We start from the raw sequence: 23,931 nt of genomic DNA, 5'->3' as shown, positions 1-23,931 counted from the left end.
AAGTACAGTAAGCATTTTTGCTTACTGAATCTTTGCTCTTCTTAAAGCCCTTCTTAGTGCTCCAGAGCTTCTACCCTCCTGATTTTATCATATGGACATCTTTCCTCAAATGCAGTCAGTTATAATCAATTTTTCAAAAAATGAAATATTTTGTTTCAAACCCCTCTTGATCTCTAGAAAACTTTCAATAAATGAAATCATATGTAGAAGCCCAATATATAAAATTCTGATTAAAGACAAGTTGGGGAACAACTTGAAACTGACATAATAACATAATAATTTAAAATATGTACCTTTCAGTCTCAAACACACAGAAAACTGAAAGGGAATAGAGTTTGAAAACCACTGGTTTAGGATACAAATATATTTAACTGTACTACCTATGCACTTTATTTTAGAAATTAATTTATACTTAGTTCAAGCCTGCAATAAATATATAAGTATAAATTTGAACTTTAAAAATTAGTATTCTATCAAGTGCTAAAAGAAACGTTTACCTCAAAATATGTAAAATTATTCACACAAAAGCTATGCATTTCAACTATTTTGTTATGGCATCAGAGATATTCAAGTAGTCCCTGAGAGAGTGATACTAAAAAAATTCAGAGTTCCCACTGAGCAGAATAAAGGAAACAAAAATGTAAGGAATGGATCATCAGCAGTTGATGAAGTACTTTCAATTGAACCTCTGATATGCCATTTTTCAAGGAAGGAAGTCATCTACATTTGTATATTAGAACAACAGCAATGAGTCACCTACTTTGTATTTTTAACTAAAAGAAAAGCATATTGGTTACAAAACTACTACTTGAATTTAGAAAGAAAAGACTGGAATAATTTAAACTGCCAAATGAAGGCGTGACTCAATAGAAACGAAAGGTGAGAGTACATACCCACATATAACTTACCATTTTAAACACTTTGGCAGGAACTGCATTGGTTTGAGTAGCTTCCAGGTATTCTGTCCAGGAAAAATTTTCTGGATCAGGATAACCTAAAAATATATATATAAATATCAAAAGATTACTCATAGATACTCTGATTCCCATATTCTACAAAACATTGGATGATGTAACACTTAATGTTAATTGAATGCTCACCATTTAACAGGCCTGATGCTAAGAACTTCACATATATTAATTCAGTTCACCATAACCTCTGAGAAGGCTAAGGCATGCCTGCACTCAAGCACTTACTCACTGGTACTCTCATTCACTCAACAAGGTTAAGTGGGTTGCACAAGGTCAAAGGTCACATGAGTACTCTGCAGAACCAGGTGACACCCAGGTTTCTGACTCCCAAGCTCCAACAAAAGTCTCCTTAGAAGTCTAAAAAAGCTTACAAGCAACCATCTGATGTCAAACCATAAATTGGAAAAAAAGACTGAAAATCTTTCAAATTTCTCTAATCATTCTATATCTATTAGAGTTTTAGTTTCATTATTAAATCTTTGTAATTACAATTTAAAATGTATATTAAACATGACATAAATAACTATTTATTTAAAATTCCTTCTTGTTTCTCTTTATGTTTGTGTTCTTTCATTCCTAATTAAATTTGCTAGAGGTCTATATTGTATAGTTTTCTTTATCTTTCCAAGCAATAAGTATTTAGATTTATTATCAGCTCTATTTTTTTCTTCTTTTTTCTTTTCTAATTATTTTGTTCACTGCTTTTACTCTTATTACTTCCTCCCTCCTACCTCTCAGGTTTATTTTATACTTGTTTCATCAAATTAAATTATAAATATAATTTATTTTCATTTAAAAAAATAATAGACAACGAACCTGCCACTGTTGCCACTAAATTCAGGTTTAGACAGCTGGACAGTATTTTTTTAAAAATATGCATTCTTCTCACTTTTTACTTTTTAAAAACCAATTATATTTGTAATCTGTGTTGTCTTAATTTAATCCTTAAATATTTATTTGACATATTCCAAGTAATTTTCATTTTTGTTTAAAATAGTAATACTAATATCTAGTTTACCACACTGTGGTTCCAGAACGTCACATGATATATGCAATTCCTGCTTTTGAGACTTCAGGATTTCTTTTTAGTATAAAATAGAGGCAACAAATAGAGTATATACATATACACACATATATTTTTTTTAATGTGGTACCATTTGCAATAATACAATCTATATTATTCAAAGATCTGTTCTTTATTTAAGCAGAAAGTCTGAAGCAATAAGTTAAAGTCTCTATTTTTTTACAATTCTCCCGTATTTCTGACCATTTTCCTTCATTTTTATACTTTTTACTAAAATATATTTAAAGTACACAAATTGAGTGAACAGACTGAACATTTTTCAAAAAACTATCATACCTGCATATAACCAGACCCAGATCTAAACCAGAACATTTCCAGAGCCCTAGGACCCCTCCCATCATCCTGGCTTCTAGGCCCAACACCAGCCTCCTCAAAGAGAAATCCCTACCCTGGCTTCCAACCACAGAGATTTTTTTCTTCTGTTTTACCCTTTATATAAATGGAATCACACAGCATGTGCTCCTTTGTGGTGAGCATGTTCTGCTCAGCATTCTGAATGTGAGAGTCAGGCAGATTATTGCCTTCAGAACATTCATGCTCATTGTTGTATAATATTCCATTATGTGAATATTTCACAATGCATCTATTCTACTGATTGTGGTTTTTTGGGTGGTTTCTGTTTGGGAGCTATTACTAAACATGCTACTATGAACATTCTACTATATTCTTTTTAATGATACGAAATATACATTTATGCTGGAATGCATCCAGGAGTAAAACTGCTAGATCATGGAGTACTTTGCTTCATATGTTGATGTTACACCATTCTGTATATAAAATGTTTGTCATGAATGTTTCTATTTATTATTAGTATAGTGAAAATTTCCCTTTCTCTTTTGGATACACTTATGTATTTTGTCTCAAATTATTTTTACTAAAAATTATATTGTCACCCTGTTTTTTGTTTGTGTTTGCTGATGATAGTTTGCCCATCATTTTTACTTCTATATTATTTTGTTCCAACATATCTATTTTAAACACTTTCTAAATAGACTTTAAAATTAAATTAATTTACATTTGTTTTCATCACTAGTTTTTTTCATCTAATATCTGTAAACATGTTTTAAGCTGATTTTTTTTAAGCTTTCTTGAGATTTCCTTTGCTTTCTGTCCTTTCCTTTATGAGCTATGCTATATATCTTATGTTTCAGTAAGCATTTCTGCAGTTGCATTTGCTTTTGCTTTTTCAGGAGATGGGGCTTCGCTAGTTTGCCCAGACTGGAATGAAGTGGCTGTACATTCACACATAGAAAACTGCAGCCTCAAACTCCAGGGCTCACGTGGTTCTCCCACCTCAGCCTTCTGAGTAGCTGGGACTACAGGCACGTGATACCACACCCAACTCTGCATTTACTTTTATAGCTGATATTTTTTAAATTCATCCAAATCCATTCATTACATTTTGGATCTCCACGTTTCTGTGTGGATTTTGAACCATGCCCACATCCCGCCCCTTCCATGCTGGGCTTCCTCACCTAGGCACCTGACTGGAACATGGGGTTGGATATAGTGAAAGGAAACCTGAGCAGGGGACTAAGGACTGGATGTGAGCTGAGTGAGAGAGGCAGCACCCGTCCTGTCCCAGCCTGGTAAAGAAATTCAGCATGCTACTGTGAGAGGCACTATCCTTCTTCCCCTTTTTGTAATAAACAAGTGAAAAAGGCTATGACCGTTTTAAATGCTTCTTAAGCAACAATTGCCTCTATGCCACTCCCAGAAATAAGTATGTACATGCAAAAAAGGGAAAACCTGTATATTCCCTGTTCAATGAACCCAAGGAGAGAAGAATGTCATATGGCCCAGGGAGACTTGCAAAAGCCACGTCCTCCCACTTTCTTCCTCCAGCCCCACCCTGAGTCCTTGTAGACCTTGGGAAGCAAGACGTAGGGCTGTGGGGAGTGGGAGGGGCTGTTCCATGTCCACAGCTGTGCAGCAATATCAGGGCAGAAGCTTTTCACCGATTTAGACTCCCACTTGAGACAAGAATAGAATACAGGAGACCACCCCATGGAACAAGAATAGCCTTTAACCTCTTCACTCCTCTCAATGAAAACTCAGCTCGAGGCTGGGCGCGGTGGCTCACGCCTGTAATCCCAGCACTTTGGGAGGCCCAGGCGGGTGGATCACGAGGTCAGGAGATCGAGACTATCCTGGCTAACACGGTGAAACCCCATCTCTACTAAAAATATAAAGTATTAGCCAGGCATGGTGGCAGGCACCTATAGTAGACCCAGCTACTCAGGAGGCCGAGGCAGGAGAATTGCTTGAACCCAGGAGGTGAAGGTTGCAGTGAGCGGAAATCATGCCTCTGCACTCCAGCCTGGGCGACAGAGCGAGACTCCGTCTCAAAAGAAAGAAAAAAAAATAAAAATAAAAAGGGACCGGGCGCAGTGGCTCACGCCTGTAATCCCAGCACTTTGGGAGGCCGAGGCGGGTGGATCACGAGGTCAAGAGATCGAGACCATCCTGATCAACATGGTGAAACCCCGTCTCTACTAAAAATACAAAAAATTGGCTGGGCACAGTGGCGCGTGCCTGTAATCTCAGCTACTCAGGAGGCTGAGGCAGAACTGCCTGAACCCAGGAGGTGAAGGTTGCGGTGAGCCGAGATCGCGCCATTGCACTCCAGCCTGGGTAACAAGAGCGAAACTTCGTCTCAAAAAAAAAAAAAAAGGAAAATAAAAAGAAAACCCACCGCGAACAGGCCTCATTTTGGTAAGCACTGTACTCACGTTAAGTCAGTTATTCCTCATCTATTCCCTGTGAGGTACACTTTTTATCCTCGTTTTGCAGGTTAGAGCTTGAGACCTGAGCAGCCTGCCAAGTGCTATGCAGTTAGAAAGCGGAAGAAATGGGATCTGAACAATGAGAAGTGGCTCCATCACCCTCCTGCTTATCACTAAGACCTGCTAAAATTGAAAACCCAGCGCATCCATGGTCCAAGGCAGCCCCTTTCCCTTTCAGGTTACAGGACTGAGAGGCCGAGCTCCCCCTGGAGGCCACGGCGTAGAACTGCGGCAGCGAGAAGTCGGGAATATAGACAGCTGGATTGGAGACTGGACTACACTACTTAAATTATTTATTCATGTCCCACCTCATTCCATGCCATACTGAGTTTAAAACTTGCATGCTTTGGTTGAGCCATCCATACCCACAGCCACAGCCTGGACCTCATTCTTTGAATAAAACTGAGGTTCAAGCTGTGGCTGTGGGCATGGGTGGCTGAACCAAAGCATGGAAAAAGTGTCCCAGAAATCAGGATCAAGGAATTACTAAGCTAGGGCGTCCGCCACGCAGCCCTGGATTTCCTCACCATGCCAGCAATTCCTCCGGTAAAAAGGTAGATCTGGATGACAAATATCTTCAGTTAATGATGAAGAATAATTAAAAATCATCTAGATGGTAGCAAAATTAGGGGTGAGATGTGGTAGAGCAGAGCAGCCTGAGCCATCAGGAAGAAGGGTTTTTCCAAACAGCTGAGAACTGTTTTAGAAGGAGAAGAGAACTGCTTGGGATACGACAGAATAAGCCATCTCCTTTACAGGCTGCAGGGAAGTGGTGGCCTCAAAAGGGACAATGGAGGAAGCCGTGTGTGAAAAAGCTGGGATCAGCCTGGCATGGTGGCACACACCTGTAGTCCCAGCTACTCAGGAAGCTGCAGTGAGAGGATCACTTGAGCCACTGAGTTTGAGGCCAGCCTAGGAACATAACGAGACCTCACCTCTATTTTAAAATAAAATTTTGAACAAAGAAAAATAAACAGGGATTCAGGAAGATTGGAGTGGAACACATTCAGAGTCAGTAAAAAAGTTCCTCTGAGGGATGCAAATATGGAAGCCAAAAGGGAAACACTTAAGGGCCAAACTAAGGTGAAAACATTCTGTACCATGTCATTCCAATGGCTTCCTCCATAACTCAGGGGAAAAGCAAATGCTTACCATGACCTACAGGGCCCTACAGAACTTGACCCCACTACTGCTCTGGTGTCATCTCCCATTCACTATTCTCCTGCTGTAACTAGAACACTGCAGACATCCTGTACCTGTTGTTCCTTTACCTATAGAGTTTTCCGCAGATATCCTCCAGACTTGCCACCTCATCTCAAATGCCACTCAGCTGTCACTTCTCACTCAGTCCCCACCCTGAACTCTCTATATAAGGAGCCCCCTCCCAAATCTATGTGTCCTTCCTAACCCCATTACTTGCCTTATTCTTCTCTGCAGCACTTACTGCCACCTACCACAGTGTATATTTTTGCATATTTCTTGTTTCCCTTGAGCCATTGGAACATAGGCTGTCTTATGACAGGAATGTGTTCACTTCACTGCTATTTCCTCACAACATACAGTTGGTATTCAGTAAGTACTTGGTAAATATTTGTTGAATGACTCAAATATATTTCCTGAAACATTTGCATTTCATATTGTGGTGGCTGAGAATGACAGAGATTAAGCCAAATTGATATCAGTCTAGCCTCAAAATTCTGAAAAGAACTCTGATACAAATTTCTTCACCTACTGGTGCTGGTGGCATCAGAAGCACCATTCGAACAAAATGGTGCTAGTGTTTCAATACTGGCTACTGTTCCAAGAGCACTGTAAACTAGGTGATGCCAAGAAAAAGCCATCTGATCTGTGGCATCTAAACAATGCAAACATCATACTCCTCAGCTTTTGGTTCCATATTAGAAGACCATGTAAGAAAGTGTGATACTGGTTTCAGAAATGTTTTAAAAGGAACCCTTGATTATTTTCCCTCTAGGAACAATAGCCTAAGCAGCAACTTATTTCTTCCACTGGAACATCCTTTCTAAAGAATTGAGAAATGAATCAATAGCACAAGTCCTTAAAGGTTCCTGACATCCTAGTCGGGGCGACCTGTCCCTTAGGACCTGGAGAAGCAGAACAACCATAACTATACTGGTAGCCAATTCAGGAAACAAAATCATGGCTGTATGACAAACGAGTTTTAAGTAGTGGCCAATAGTCTTATTAATAACCAGCAATAAAAGAGATCTGCTAAAGGTTTATCAAAATGGACAGATTGATCTGTCTATTGAATCTGCCAAGATTCTATCACAATAGACAGAATGTTCAGCATGAACACCCATGCTGGATAGACACCTCATCAAACCAATTCTACTGATGAGGAAACTGAGACCTAGCATTTTAAGTGACTCATAAAAGGCAAGACAACTAGCAATGAAGTCAAAGCTAGAGCCTGTGTGACTTGCAATCTGTAGAAATCAAAACTTCTGAAGAGCTACTTCGAAGTCTACTGAGTGCTCTAGACTGCTGGGCCTGAAGTCTAAGAGAAAGCATCAAGAGAAGAATGAGGATTATGAGACTAGCACCAGTGCAGCCCTGGCTCGCTTCAACCATCATTTTAAGGACCTGAAATATCTAAGAAAGCCCCTTGGAAGTCACTTATTCATTAGTTTCAGGTATCTCTCACAAGGCAGGGCAGTGAATCATGCAAATTCCAGGCCTCCCAATGATAGAGACTGAGGTACCACTACTGAACGCTGCCATTCTGCTGGTGGGTTCTGGACATACAGAAGGGCTCTTTATGGAAACAATCATAGGACCAAGTGGTTACTAATTGTCCTGTATTACATAGTGCATGCTGTTCAGTACATGACTAAAGGAGTACAATACCTGAAGAAAATTAGACACTTCAATCACAGCTAAGCCTAATTCAGGTTCACCCTTTATTGTTTCAAAAAACATGTTGAAAATGATCTCACATTTACGGTACCTTAGACACCAGAAGTCTTAGACTTTTATTCAGCTCACAACAATTAAAGTTAAAATATCTTTCTGGCAAAATAACATAAGTTACACTCCCCAATATTTACAACAGGGTGTCAGATTAGTTATTTGATCATTAATTAGTTTCTAAAGCACAGGGAGAACTCTTTGATCTACAGTATGGAATATCAACACCTCAGGAGCTTGTCAAAGAGCTCATTTTATAACTGATTGTTTTGCTCAATGTATGGCTGAGCTGTACTAAATCCAGAATACACTACCTAAAGAAACAAACTCTTCTCTTGTATCTAGTGAGATCACCAGAAAACAACTTAACCGTGTTGCACTGGCTGAGTGCCCGGCAGAACTGTCTTCAATACCACGGCTCCTGCGAGATCTAATCTAACCCAATGTTTTGGCAGGTATTCAAGGCAGTGTAATGAGTTCCATTTCCCTCTGTCTGTCAGTACTTAACATTTTAAAATAAAAAGCTATGGTTGTTGTTCTCAGTTTCACTGACTGTATAATATTTCACTGACTGTATAATATTTCACTGAGTAATATTCTATCACAGCCCTAGCAATCCTCACGTTATATCTTGATCGTTCTTTGTTACATCCACAGCATCTAGCCATGCCTCACACTTGGTAGGTACTCAATTAATATCTGTCCAATTTACTAATTAATAATTTATATTCTTCTCTGAACTCTTATCTTCCTTATGCCAACAGAATCTATCTATAGGAACTAGCACAATAGTATTATTTTCTTTGGCTAAAAAAAGTTAATGGTTAAGATTGCAACTAAATGAAGGATTTATTTGGACTGTAAATTTTTCTATTGTAATTTAAGCTTTGCAAGGAAATTATGAGGTTAAGTGGTCACTGGGTATCAAAACATTAATTTGCTAAGCTAAATATTTCTATGTGTTCATGAAGCATCTAGAATATCTTCTAAGTAGGTCTGGCAAATTGGTGATTCTAAAGAATCTAAAGAAACCAACTGCATTATTTCTACAAAATACCAATTTTGTAGAAATATTTCTCCCAAAATACCAATTATTATAGCTTTATTCTCTAAATATAAATGTTCATTCATCCAACAAGTTTGAATGCCTGATTTCCAGCTTTAAAATGCAGAGATAAACACATACATTTACCTGTGTTCCTTCTAAATGCCATCAGAGTATCAATAAAGGCATTTTAAATAATGTTTAACACAAAAAAATGAGTTAATTTTGATATAACACATTATGAAATATTATGCAGTTATTATAAAGAAAGAATTAGAACAATACAAATGAGTTGGAAGGAATTTGCCATGAGTCACAGTTGAGCAAGGTAAAAAAAAGATGTAAAATATGTACCTAATATGATCCAATTTTTACAGCACAATGACAAAAAAAGAACACTGGCTCATCAACACATGGATATGAGCATGTATGTGCACGTGGATATGCAATCATGAGAATCCACAAACTATGTACAGTAGAAGATGATGGCTAATGATTCAAATTGTTTTCCTTTTCCTCTTGGAAAGAAGACTGAGCTGTATTTCCTAGGCTCCTATGCAGCTACATGTAATCCTCTGACTGAGTTCAGGCCAACCCACATGGGTAGAAATGATGTCATAAGCTACCTCCAAGTTTGGCCCTCCCATGTCCTTTTTCCACTCTTTTAATGGGATTGTTTTTTGCTTGCTAATTTAACTTCCTTATCGATTCTGGGTATTAGACTTCTGTCAATGCACAGTTTACAAATATTTTCTCTCATTCTGTAGGTTGTCTGTTTGCTCTGTTAATAATTTCTTTTACTGTGCAGAAGCTTTTTAGTTTAGTTAGCTTCCATTTGTCAATTTTTGGGTTTGCTGCAGTTGCTTTTGGTGTCTTTGTCATAAAATCTTTGTCAGGGCCTATATCCGGAATGGTATTTCAGAGGCTATCTTTATAGTTGTAGGTTTTACTTTCGAGTGTTTAAACCATCTTGAGTTGATTTTTGTACATGGTAAAGTGAAGGGGTCCAGCTTCAATCTTCTGTATATGGCTAGCCATCTATCACTGCACCATTTATTGAAGAGGGAGTCTTTACCCCCATTGCTTGTTTTTGTCTGCTTGTCAAAGATCAGATAGTTGTAAGTGTGTGGCTTTATTTCTGGGCTCTCTATTCTGTTCCATTGGTCTGTGTCTGTTTTTGTACTGGTACCATGCTGTTTCAGCTACTGTAGACTTGTATAGTCTGAAGTCTGGTAATGGGATGTCTTAACAATGTCACATCTTCTAATACATAACCATGAGATGCCTTTCCACTCATTTGTGTCATCTTGAAGTTCTTTCAGCAATGTTGCATATTTTTCAGTGTACAAGTATAATTCCTTGGTTAAGTTAATTCCTAAGTATTTTATTATTTTTGATGCTACTGCAAATGGAGGTGTTTTCTTAATTTCCTTTTCTAATTGTTTATTGTTAGAGTAAAGAAATGCAATTGATTTTTGTGTGTTGATTTTGTATTCTACTATTTTGTTGAATTGGTTTATTCGTTCTATCAGGTTTTTTTTTTAAATCTTAGGTTTTCTACGTATATAATCATTTTGGCTTCTAACAGATATGATTTTATCTCTCCCTTTCCATTAGGATGCCTTTTATTTCACTTTCTTACCAAATTAGTCTGGCTAGATCTATGCTGAAACAAAGTGATGAAAGTGGATTATCTTTACCTTGTTCCTGATCTTACAGGAAAGGCTTTCAGACATTTACCATTATGATATTCCCTGTGAGTTTTCATATATACCTTTTATTATGTTGAGGTAGTTTCCTTCTCTTTCTACCTTGTTGAAGGTTTTTGTCATTAAAAGGTGTTGAATCTTGTCAAATGCTTTTCTGCATTAATTGAGATAGCATGTGGTTTTTCTCTACATGTTGTTACTGTGGTATATTACATATGTTGAGCCATCCTTGCATTTCAATAACAAATCCCAATTGATCGTCGTGTATGTAATCTTTTTTATATACTATTGCTTTTGGATTTTCTAGTATTTTATTGAAAATTTTTGCATCAATGTTCCTGAAAAATACTGGTCTACAGTTTTTTTGTTGTTTCTTCATCTGATTTCGGTGTTATGGTAATAATGTTGGTCTCATAAAATAAGAAAGTGTTTCATCATTTTCTGTTTTTGGAAAAGTTTGAGAGGGAGTGGCACTGGTTCTTAAAATGTTTGGTAGAATTCACTAGTCAAGTCTTCAGGTCCAGGTCTTTTCTTTGCCAGGAGATTGTTATATTACTGATTCAATCTATGAATTATTTTATTTAGAATATTTTAATAAAATATATATGATATATTGCGTATTTTATAAACCAGAAGTTGTGAATAAAATGTGAGCAAAACATAGTCCTTAGCTGGGTTCAGTCACTTATGTCTGTAATTCCAGCACTTTGAGAGGCTGAGCAGGTGGATCACAAGGTCAGGAGATCGAGACCATCCTGGCTAACACAGTGAAACCATGTCTCTACTAAAAATACAAAAAAATTACCAGGAGTGGTGGCATACACCTGTAGTCCCAGCTACTCAGGATTATGAGGCAGGAGAAACGCTTGAATCCGGGAGGCAGAGGTTGCAGTGAGCCAAGAATGTGCCACTACACTTCCAGCCTGAGTGACAGAGTGAGATTCTGTCTCAAAGAACAAACCAACCAACCAAAAATACATAGTTCTTGCTCACACAATGTTCACAGAAAATTGTGCCTACACTTAAGAGAGTTTTATTCCTTTTATTTTCTTTGTTATTTCTGAATTTTCTAATACTGTTATCAAAAGACAAAAGTTTATGGAGGATAATCTGAAAATATTTACAAAATACTTAAAAATTGTTTCTATACTCAGTAATCTAGTAATTCTACTTCAATAGTCACAAAAAATAACAAACATATATAATTGTTTTTAATTTCCTCATCATTATTTATAAGAACTAGAAAAAGTACTCATAAAACATAAGTATGCAGTCATTCATAGCCATGTTTTCAGAGACTATTTAAAGAAAGAGAATATGTTAGATTTCCAAGTAAAGAAAACTGGTTATAAAAGCAGTATTAACTATAGGATCACAATTTTAATTTTAAATTACCTATATATAGTCGAATGAACAGATAAAATAATTGGAAAAATATAATAGTATGATAATGGTAAGCTCTATCTGGCGATGGGATTAATATTTTCAATTTACTCATTATAATGTTTCATATTTGATAAATTTCCTGCAATTTTACATAAAAATGTATTTCACTTCTGTTTTAAAGAAGTTTGACTTATGTGAAGTCCACAGCTTCACTTCACTGGTATAAGACTGTAAAGGTAAAATAAACTTTGATCCTTAAAGAGTAGAACTTGGCTGACTGAGCACCCTTCACAGAGAAAGAGAACAGTCTCTTTTTACAGTGTTTCTACGAAATGTATAGGGTATTCGCTTTCTGTGAAATGCCTTGGGTGACATGATTCGCAATCAGGTTAAAGACAAAGAAGACAATGATACATCGTGCTGCAGCTGCAGGTATCCCCTATTGATGGAATTGCAGTAAAGTTGTCTTATGAGACTTCTGGTAGCTGAATGTCTACCTGAGGCATAAACACAATAATATAAAAAATATTGCATGTGGTATCAAATGGCCACAGAAAATTTTCCCCCAGTTAGCAAAATATGCGAGTTTACTCTTTTTCCTGTTTCGGGTTGCTTTTTGCTATCATAGTAAAATGCATTTACTGTGAAACAAAATGGTATTTGCAAGAAAAGAGAGCCTTACAAGGTCAGGAACTAAATTTATTTCCCTAGCCCATCAATTCATAGAGTCTTCAAGACTGAAGAAAACTGAACAAAAGAGCTCATACATGCATCCTTTTCAGACACTTTCTAAATAAAGTAAGTAGCAATCCCAAAGTGTCTCACACACTGTCCTAAACCCATTCTCATATTCCTGGATAAGGTCCCTGCCCCTCATTTCTATGTATCATGAATATCCCTAATGGTCTTCCCAGTCCTTATTCCTAATCTGGCCTGCTATTGCCAAATAAAGCATCCCTAAACACAGCTGTATTACAGCTTTGACCATCAATTCTTCATTATTCCTTTTAAAGACCCTTCATGATATGGTGTCGAAGTCCCTAACCTATTGATTCCTTATTAATATTCCAAAACTGAAATGAAACCCATTTCAGACTCCTGACCTACAGAACTGTAAGATAATAAATTTATATTGTTTTATGCTTCCAAGTTTGGTAATTTGCTACAGAGCAGTATGCCATCATGTAATTTTCTCCATGAAGCATTTCTTACGCTTTCTAGCCAGGTGTTACCTCTTTAATTATCTTGCTAACTCTATAACAGTTATGTCTTAGCTTACAGTCCTCAGTTGACTGTCAGCTTGCTGAAGTCACAGAAGAAGGTGGCTCACCAACCTTTCTGTCCCACCAACCTTTCTTCCCCTACCAACGTTCTACATTATCATAATAACAGTGAATAGGGATCCAGGACTTCATAACACTGTATGAAGAAAGAGAGAAAGAGAAGAAAGAAAAGAAAAGAAAAAGAAAGAGAGAGAGAAAGAAAGGAAGGAAGGGGATAAGCCAACTAGTAAATATAGAGAGAATAATGAAATTAGAACATCACCATTTGGCAAACATCACATTACTAAGTCATGTCATAAAAATCAATGGATGTTAAAACCTAGTAGGTGAAAATTTGATGAGAAATTGAGTATTTACATATTCTCAAAGTAACTCCCGAACAAATATGTATTAATTACAAAAGGAAAAAGAGTAATTTCACAGTGGAGAGGCTTGGCACACAACACTTTAATCAAGTGACCAAATTTACCACGAACAGGAAAGGGAATGATGGAATTTGCAAACCACCTGATACGGTGCAGTAACAACTCAGCCTTGCCTCTGGGACACCCCTCCACAGATACATAACCCATATCTAATCACGAGGAAATATCAGACAAACCCAAAGTGAGGGGCATGCTATAGAACTGGTCTGTAATCTTCAAAAATACCAACGTCAGAAAAGTCAAAGAAAGACTGAAGAACTGTTACAGACTGAAGGATGCAAAGGAGACATGACTAATACTTGCAACATGTGATCATGAATTAAATCTGTAGGTTTTTTTGTGTTTGCTTGTTTTATTTTACAAAACATTACTGGGTGATGGGCAAAACTTTCATTTTGGCAACTTAATCTCATAAGGTTTGTCAGGGAGGCTTTCTGTCTGCTACTCTTGTAACTCTTCTGAATCATTAAAATCATTTCAAATTTTAAATAAGGTAAAAATATTCACAAAGTCAATCATTATTAGTCGGAGCCTAATGTGTTCTAAGTCACTTCTCACCTCTTATCTCCCTCCCTCATCCACACCCTGTAGCCCAGCATGTCACTCACAATTTTCATAATTCCAAAGTGTGGTGGCAACTTCATGCCATTTTGCTTTAGTGCATACTGTTCCTTCTACCTCATATTCTCTTCCACTCCATTTCTCAGTTAAAATTTTACACGTCCTTCAAAGACCAATTCAAACACGACTTCCAATGTGAAGCTGTCCAATTAAGAAGTTGGAATTAACAACTCCCTCCCTGCATTACTGCAGCTCCACTGAAAGTTGTCCTTCCTTCTCAGAAGCCATGTATAGGACTTCAGGCAGTGTTGTGAAGGGGAAAGGACAAAGTCAGCACACATGTGGGAGGCCTGGGCCAAGGGACCTGACTCTCTGGATACCAGTTCTTCAGCTATGAAACTAAAATAATTGGCCACTTCACAAAGTTGCCATGAAAATAGGTAAGTATGTGAAGTTAACTGACATATTGGGCATTAAGAAAAATGAGATCCAAAAACAGAAGGAACAATAAGCAGAAAGGTTTTGTTATTTAACATGTTTATCCACAGGATGTTATTTGTCTTTAAGACAGACTCAAGCATGTCATAAAAGAGTTTCTTCTTACGGTATTGCAAGGGGATTCACCCTTCACAGAGGCCTTCATTGAACTCCAGGCAACTCCCCATTTGCTAGATGATATTTAAAATGAAAATGTAATAGATCAGCCATTTAATCAAGGTATGAACAAGATAGTGGAGTGTAACAAAAATATATTCAAAGGAACTATGAGTAAAAATTTGAGGTGAAGACGATTAAAGCTCAGCCATAAATGAAATTGCTTAAAGTTTATGATGAGTAATGATCATGATGTGTTCTGGGATTGTGTGAAAACATGAGTGCACCAAAGATGTTAGGCCCCTACTAACTGCATAAGAGGGGAAATACTTGGAGCCACAGGAAGCAGAAGGGCCCCTGAGACAGGATGATAGAATGCTGTGTACTCAGGTGATTCACAAGCAGGAGCTTAACCATGAGATTTAGAAAGGAAAACTAATATGATCTTCAGATACTCTCTTTCCTAAGACAAGTCTAGAGCTGGGCTCCTTGACTGTGTGTGTGTGTATGTGTGTGTGTGTGTGTGTGCGCGCGCACGTGTGCGCATGTAGAGAGACAGAGTATGTGTTTAAATATAGTAAAACATAAATAGATCAAATATTGTTCGTTCCAATGATTTGTTTCCGACTGTTGTCAGAAAAAAGTGTTTGGTATATCTGCTATACCGTGTGTGTGTTTGAGTGTGTAATTGCAGCGTGTGTGTGTGTGTGTAATTGCACTTCTGAGAGCAATTAAAGTGCTTGAAAGTAGAACAGCATGTGCTGATCTGTAGAGCTGCCCCTGGTGTACACTCTAAGTCTCATAGTTTCCAGATAAAAGAGCTTCTTCAGAGATAGAGGTCAGTTTTTAAAACATGTAAATGATAAAATGTAAAGATCATTTCACTGATATAAAACTAATTCCAAATTCCAGGTGTTAGCTACTCTCTGCAGTGTCTTTCTAGAGAAGGCTTAAATACATGCCAGAACCTTTTCTTCCTTTAGGAGAAGCAAGCTGCTGGAATTTTGGTTGAAGTTATAAAATGACAAAAAGATGTTAGATACTCAGAAAATCCTCATAACAAAGTCTTAACATTTGAAGAACAAAGTTGGAGAACTTTGTTGAAGTTTTAGCTGAAGTTATAAAATGAAACTTAAACTACAATTATAAAATACTTATAAAATGCAAATCTACAATAATCAACCAATTCATATTGATATAAGAACAGGCATAGGCACAGAGACCAATGCAACAGAATTGAGGGTCCAGACACAAACCTAAACACCCACGGCAAATTTATTTTCAACAATGATGCCAAGACCAGTCTACAAATGGTGCTGGAAAACTGGATAACCAGAAGCAAAAGAATTAAGTTCAACCTCTTCCTCATTTCATACACAAAAATCAAATAAAAACAGATCTATGGGCCAGGTGTGGTGGCTCACGCCAGCAATATCAGCACTTTGGGAGGCTGAGGTGGAAGAATCTCCTGATAGATAGTGGTAAATCTTCATAACTCCGACTTTGCAGTAAGTTATCAGATTTAATACCAAAACCACAAGCAACAATAGAAAAATAAACAAATTGGATATCATCAAAATTAAAACCTATTGTAGAGCAATGGACCTTACTAAGAATGTAGAAATACAACCTGTAGAATGGGCAAAAACATTTGCAAATCATCTATCTGATAGGGGTTTAATATTCAGAATGTATAAAGATATACAGTAATAATTTATCAATTAACATATAGATAATATAATGAAGACTGATAAATGGACTTAATATTTAAACAATAATTAAAAGACAACCCAGTTGAAAAATGGGCAAAGGCTCTGAATAGATATTTCTTTCAGAAAATGTACAAATGACCAACAAGCACACGGAAAGATGTTCAGCATGATTGGTCAGTAAGAAAATGCAAATCAGAACCACAATGAGATACCACTTTATAACCACTACAATGGTTTTAATCAAGAAAACAGAAAATAACCAGGACATAGTAAAACAGGAGCCTCTTTGTAATACATTGCTGGTGGGACATAAAATGGTGTTCATACTTTGAAAAACAACTTCTCACTGCCTCAAAATGTTAAACATATGACCAAGCAATTCTACTCCTAGGTATATGCTAAAAAGAGATAAAGACATATGTCCACACAGAAAATTGTACGTAAATGCTTACCATGGCATTTCTAATAATTACCAAAAGATACAAATAAACCAAATGTCCATTCACGGATCAATGGATAAAGAAATTGTGGTATGTGCATACAATGGAATGTTATTCAGCCGTAAAAAGGAACAAAGTATTGATACATGCTACAACTTGGATGACCTTGAAAACACAATACCAGATGAGAGAAGCCAGACACAAAAAGAGATGTATTGTATGATTCCTTTCATGTAATATATCAAGAATATGCAAATTCATGGGGAAGAAAGCTGATTAGAGGCGTCAGGGTAGTAGGGGTGTTGAGAATGTCTACGGAGTGCCTACTTAATAAGTAGGAATGTTTACTAAATAAGCACAGGATTTTTTACAGGGAATAAAAAAGTTTTGAAACTAGAGAGAGCTGGCGGTTGCATAACATTGTGAATACATCAAATACCACCAAATTGTACATTTTAAAATGGTTAACTGAATGCGGTGTGAATTTCACCTCAGTTTAAAAAAAAGGAGTAAAATATTTAATAGCAAATTTAATAAAGTAAGTACATGACTTGTAAATTGAAAACTACAAATTACCACTGACAGAAAATTAAAGGCAGCCTCGATAAATGGAAAGAAGTTCTGTGTTCATGGGATGAGAAACTTAAAATTGTGAAGATGGCAGTACTCCACAAATTGATCTACAGATTCAGTGCACCACTATCAAAACCCCAGCTGACTTTTTTTGCAGAAACTTATGAGTTAATTCTAAAATTCAGATGGAAATGCAAGGGACTAAGAAGAGCAAAAAACAATCGTGAAAAAGAACAGTGCTGGAGTATTCATACTTTCCAATTTGGAAATTTATTACAAAGCTACAGTAATCAAAGCATGGTACTAGTATAAATTAGACATACAAACCAACAAAAAGAACTGAGAGTCCTGAAATAAACTCATACTCTATGAGCAACGAATTTTCAATAAGGGTGACAATGGGGAAATAATAGCCTTTTGTAACACATCTTTATAACCCTAGGTTAGGCAATGCTTTTTTAGACACTACTAGCATGTTAATGATGGCACGATTCTGGATCTCTCATTCTGAATGTGCTGCACAGAGTTTTTCTAGACTCACACAACACCAAGAGACTTATACACTGAGGCTATTCATGAAGTCTAGTGAGAACAAGCTGGAAGCAGTAAGTTATTTTACTAGGTGAAAATCGGAAGAGGCATTCCATGTGCATTCCAGGCATACCAACTCAACCCACATATTCTGAGATCTGACAAGCATTTCACCTCATCTCTTTTTTTTTTTTCAGATGGAGTCTCACTCTGTTGCCAGGCTGGAGTCCAGTGGCTCGATCTTGGCTCACTGCAACCTCCGCCTCCCAGGTTCAAACGATTCTCTTGCCTCAGCCTCCTGGGTAGCTGGGACTATAGGAGCCCACCACCACACTCGGCTAATTTTTGTATTTTTAGTAGAGACAGGGTTTCACCATGTTGCCCAGACTGGTCTCGAACTCCTGACCTCATGATCCACCTGCCTTGGCCTCCCAAAGTGCTGGGATTACAGGCATGAGCCACTGTGCCTGGCCTCACTTCTTCTTAAGGAACATTATTCTTAAGTTGGTTTTGGTCACTTTCACAGAAAAATAGGACAAATGGCTCTAAATCTGTCTATATATATATCAAAATCAGAATTTAAGGTGTTACATAGTTCATAAAACCTTTCTAGACCAAGTACATATTTTTGAATAATTTGTAATTTTAGTTTGGCTTTTTTATTGTTTTTAATTCTTAAAATTATCTTCATATTCAAGAATTTGATGAGAAATTCTAACATTTTTCTATACTGATGGCAAAAAAAGATTGTAAAACAGCAAAACTATGAACCTTTTGAATCAAAACAACATTTGCTCCATTCTAGAATGGCACATCCCTTACTCCACATTTCTTTCTGTACATTTTTTATTGAAAGAAAATATATGTCTACTTGGACACTTGTGTTAAAAATACTAAGATTATACAGCCTGTATGTCTAATTCATTTTTAAATTCAAAAACAGGCCCGGGGTAGTGGCTTATGCCAGTAATCACAGCACTTTGGAAGTCTGAAGTGGACGGATCACAAGGCCAAGATTTTAAGGCCATCCTGGCCAATATGGTGAAACCCTGTCTCTACTAAAAATACAAAAATCAGCTGGGCATTGTGGTGCACATATGTAGTTTTAGCTACTTGGGAGGCTGAGGCAGGAGAAACGCTTGAACCCGGGAGGCAAAAGTTGCAGTGAGCGGAGATCACACCACTGCACTACAGCCTGGAGACAGAATGAGACTCCATCTCAAGGAAAAAAAAATTTAAAAATTTGACAAAGCAAGTCTCTAAACATTTCATAATGTTTTTGTCATGAGAAAAAAAATAAATTACTTGATGGAGTCCTTATTTAAATGTTTAGTTTGGTGCAGGAGGGCTGGTAAGTCTGGAGACCCACCGTTAAGTTAGTTCTTACTGCTTAGATTTCTGTATTTCTACATTTAACTCCAAAGTTAATTATTTTTAATAATCTTATTGTTCTATTAATGAATTAAGTTATTAGATAAATTACATAAGTAGAAATAGCTAGTTTTATAGCAGTATTCAATAATAGTACTCATTTAGTTAGATAAAAATTTTTAGTAACTTTGTTTTAATGGCTGCCTAATTATAAACACAGTCCATCTTCACTTTGGGGAAGGACATAGAGAGTTCAGACACTTGGTAGTCAACAGAATCTCACACAGCATTTTTATTATATACCTTGTATTAAAATATGGTCTTTATAAACAAAATAAAAATGAGGATTGCCACTCACACAGAGATGACTTCAAAGAAAACCCAGGCAGTCCACTCACCTTGGGGTGCTATCAGAGTTCTTCCATTCTCCTGACACCAACCAACTGGCTGGACATAAGGGCTATTAACATCACACCTGCAAAAATGGGACTCTCTTTAACATTCCATATTACTTAATGCCAGAGAATGAATTCAAGACTAACAATCATTCTGGATATCAGGAGATACCACAGAAAACAGTACTTCATAGCAGGAGAGAATTAGAAGGAATTTTTAATACTGTATTTGTAGGCTGAGTTACCAAACTTCTCTTTCACATGAGCTTCTTGAAATTTAAAAGTATAAAATTAACAGGGGGGTCGCCAAGGGCCTGAACTGCCAGTGATGTTCCCAAAAGAGTGAGCGAGCATTTTAATAAACTTCTACCACTTCTTGCTGGCAGCAAGAGAAAATATTAATAGAACAGCCCAATCAGACTCCAGATGACATTTTTTCCTCCCTGTCCTTTTCAAGGAACCCAGAATATTCTGTGTAAGACACATATACAACAATTCCTCTCTGCTTTGCCTCTGAGTCCAAAGGAGAAGACAGGGCTCATCAGGCACATAAAGAACCACTGTCTCAGGCAAGAACTTGGCAATTACTTGGGACATATGTGGAGAAATGCTATAAAAATTATTTTTGCCATGACCTCTTGCATATTACAGGTTTTTATTCCACCCCCCAAAAAAGTCCTTTCAACCCATGCCATGTTATTCTAATGGCATGGCAGCATACATTTTCTCTGCTCCCCAAAGGCTTTCAAATAATTAACTCTCATTTTCCCAGAATCTTTCCTTTTAAAAATGTGACAAGGTACATTTAACATTTTTTAGACCAAAAAAAAAAAAAATACTGCAAGTTTTTAGCTTCCTCTTCACAGAAATGCTTTCCTCACAAACTAGAAAAAATACAGCAAAGTGTCCTGAACTGGTCATATTATTTCAGATGAGGCCTCACTGGGTCCTTCTCACATATGGAGAAGATTCTAGCGCTCTTTAATTGAGTAATAATTCACATGGAAGAGAAGATAGTGAACAGTCAACCACCAAATTCCTGATGTTTATCACTTTAGAACAGCAAGAACAGTGAAAGTGCTAGAATGAAAACAAATTCTTAACACCAGACATGTGAATACACAAAAATAAAACAAACATTTGTATCTCACCAGTAATCAAAACTATCATCCCAATTGTCAAAATGCACTAGTAAGCGATCTTCAACAATATCTGCTATGGTTGCCACGCACACCAAGGAAGGGTTCTTCCTGTCAACGGCCTCCAGCTTCATTCCAACCTGAAATTCTTTAGGCATTGGCCCATTCTAACGCAGCAGCAGCAGGGGAAGAAGCACAAAAAGAAACAGGACACCAAACAGGACTAAGCCACTGTCAAAACTTCTATGGTTAGCATTAGCAAAGTCTACAGGTGTCAGCACTTGCCCTCTGGACAAAGCCAGCAAATGCCAGTAAAACTATCTGCCGACTGTCACATAGTTTATGTTCATAACAAAGACCCCAGAAACTAGTTTTCCTCTGTGCTTTTGTCTTCTGTTGTACAAGGTCGTCTTCTTTCCCTTATCATCTTCATATTTCCCTCTTTGATTCTTAGAATAATTTGTATTAATTTTAAAATGTGATGTTTACTGAACACAATAGTATCAAATAATCTTGTCTGTTCCCCATAGGCTTTTGAAGTTTCCAAATGCCACTATTTGAAAAAGTGGTGAGGATGTGATCTAATTAGCACTAAAGTATCATTTTAATTTGATTACTCAATCTGAAAATAAGTGGCTTTTCAATATTTAAGAAACACATGCTTAAACAAAATTGTAACTTAAAATGTGAATTTATATATAATTCATATATATGTTTATATAATTTAAATTTATAATTTAAAAATGTGAATGCTTTTTTTTACTATCTGTACTTTTCTTAGTATAAATATACTATGAACTATGATTTACAATAACATAACAATTACAAACCCACCCTTCATATACCTATACACTAGCCAGTCCTGGGATTTAGGGAGTACCCACAATATCTGGGGACTACAAGAGTGTTTTCTTCTCTACTTCTCTTTTATCAAACCCTGATTTTCATTTTCCTTCAGCACATTCTATTTTTACAGCAATTTCCTGTTTTAATATCTCCTTTTCTTGATACGAATCTATGAAACACATGTAACGATTGTGTAACACTGCTTTCAAGATCACAGAAGCGAAGCCTGGAGAAATTCAGTGAGTGGCCTGCACAGTGACACCGCCTGCTGCTGGCGAGCCAACTTCTGGGGTTGCGATTTAGTCTCCTTCTCTACTGAAGGTTCACTAGATTTCTGGGGACACAGACGGCATAAGACGTGTGCTCTACCCAGATCCTCAGAACACCCCTTCGGTTAGTACAAATGCTACTCTCATTTTCATTGCACTTAAATATATCTAGGCTGGGTACATTCAAAGCTTACTTAGAGTATCTGCTGGTTTCAAAACATCAAAACTGACATTAAAGGATTAACTCACTGCAAAAGAAAACATTTTTAAAAGACACTTTAATTTTACTAGGCTTTAAACATAAAGTTTTTACCTTTTCCCATCTAATTAAAGTATTTAATTATACTTTTAAAGGAAGAAAACCAAAATATGCCCATAAGAAACTGGCGAATTAGGTGAGAAAAGTCATAGAAAGTTAAGAGTTTCCATAATTTCTTAAAGGATTAAAATAAAACAGAATATACTGTGAATTTTAAGAAATTTAAGCTTAGGGGTAAATTTGATTTGTACTGAGAAAGAAAATACTTACAGGACTCCTGTTTCTGAACAATTTCTTTGGAGCATTTTGCAATTTACAGGCCTTCAAGTAATCCATCCAAACAAATTTATCTTTTCTATAACCTAAAAAAAGCACAGATTATTCAAAATACACGCAAGATGTAACCTCATGCATATTAAATATATTAGTTTGGTCCAAAAGTAATTGTGGTTTTTGCCATTACCTTTAATGGAAAAAACCCACAATTACTTTAAAAGTAATGGCAAAAACCACAATTACTTTCTGACCAACCTAATATTATTATTATTAGTCTCCTGCCATTCAATGTCCTTAGTACCCACAAAAGATTTAAATTAAAATATCCAACTTGTTTCATGGTTTTAAAATGTATTATGTTCAAAACTGTTGATAGTGCTTCCCTATCATGTGCATCATTCCCGACACAATTTCACATTCTCTGATAGGGAGTTAGTATTGTGGTGGCCTGATGGGAGTCTCATCTCTCATTAAGGCTTTCCTGAATGGGCAAAGTGATGAGACCAGAGTTACCATACCTGTCCCCACTCCTGAGGAAGCCACGTCACAGAGACCATCAGAGGTCCCGATGGTGCAGCTATCCAGGATGCCAGGCACAGAAGCCCCTTCTCAATCCAAAGCCCATTCAACAGCTCCAGCTTTCTGCACCACATCTTTACAAGTCTCCCATTAAAAACTGCCACATCCTCCCATTCGCATGCCCTAGCATGGCTCTCACACAGTGCTGGCCCAAACAGTACGGGCTCAAAAACTGGCTCTGAGCACCAGGCTTGGAACAAGAGTTAAACTCCCTGCACAGGCTTCCAGGCCTGGGAACACCACTCTCTTCATCCGCGACCTTCCGCCCGAGCTGTCTCCCTGAGATGTCTCATCCTCGCCAAGCACACTCCTGTCCCGGATGCCTGCTCCATTCTTCCCTCAGCTGGCTTACCCAGACGCCACACTGCTTCTTCTCGCATTTCACCCATGTCTCTTTGGCACATTATGTCCACAGAGAGGCCTTTCTCCACCGTTCTGTCTAAAAGAGTGTCCCTGCAGCCACCACCAGGACCCTTCTCCTCTGAAATGAAGTCCCATGGAGACAGAGCTATTGATTTACTTGCTGTTGGCTCCCAGTGCCTCACGCAGTAAGGGCTCCACAATTACCTACTGAATGAATGAGCCTGTCGCCTGTCACCAGCTCCCTAGAAACTAGCGAACTCAAGGGACTCTGCCATCAGCCTCAGGGGAGGATGCCAAGGGACACCCTGAGTGGATAACTAAGAATAAAGGACTATATACTGACTCCAGAAGTTGCCACAGTCATCGAACAGTCTAACATACAAGCCAGAGACAGTATACAGAA

The 23,931-nt window shown here is 37.3% G+C and overlaps 1 protein-coding gene across 20 annotated transcripts in view; it reads right to left on the bottom strand.

Moving 5' to 3' along the window:
* L3MBTL4 (L3MBTL histone methyl-lysine binding protein 4) overlaps window positions 1–23,931 on the bottom strand; it is a 464,367-nt gene that overhangs the window by 265,129 nt on the left and 175,307 nt on the right. For all 20 annotated transcript variants that reach the window (XR_013525731.1, XR_013525732.1, XM_078347776.1 and 17 more), the window contains 4 exons: window positions 22,581–22,672; window positions 20,949–21,103; window positions 19,801–19,877; window positions 909–994 (listed from right to left, as the gene is read on the bottom strand). Coding sequence is in view for 18 of the 20 variants with exons in the window: in XM_078347776.1 (XP_078203902.1) it covers window positions 909–994; window positions 19,801–19,877; window positions 20,949–21,103; window positions 22,581–22,672 (410 nt within the window). In the remaining 2 variants the exon portion in view is untranslated. The remainder of the gene's footprint in view (window positions 1–908; window positions 995–19,800; window positions 19,878–20,948; window positions 21,104–22,580; window positions 22,673–23,931) is intronic.

Source organism: Callithrix jacchus, chromosome 13 (genome assembly GCF_049354715.1).
Source record: "Callithrix jacchus isolate 240 chromosome 13, calJac240_pri, whole genome shotgun sequence".
Taxonomy (NCBI): Eukaryota; Metazoa; Chordata; class Mammalia; order Primates; family Cebidae; genus Callithrix; species Callithrix jacchus.
This window is presented reverse-complemented; position numbering and strand designations above follow the sequence as displayed.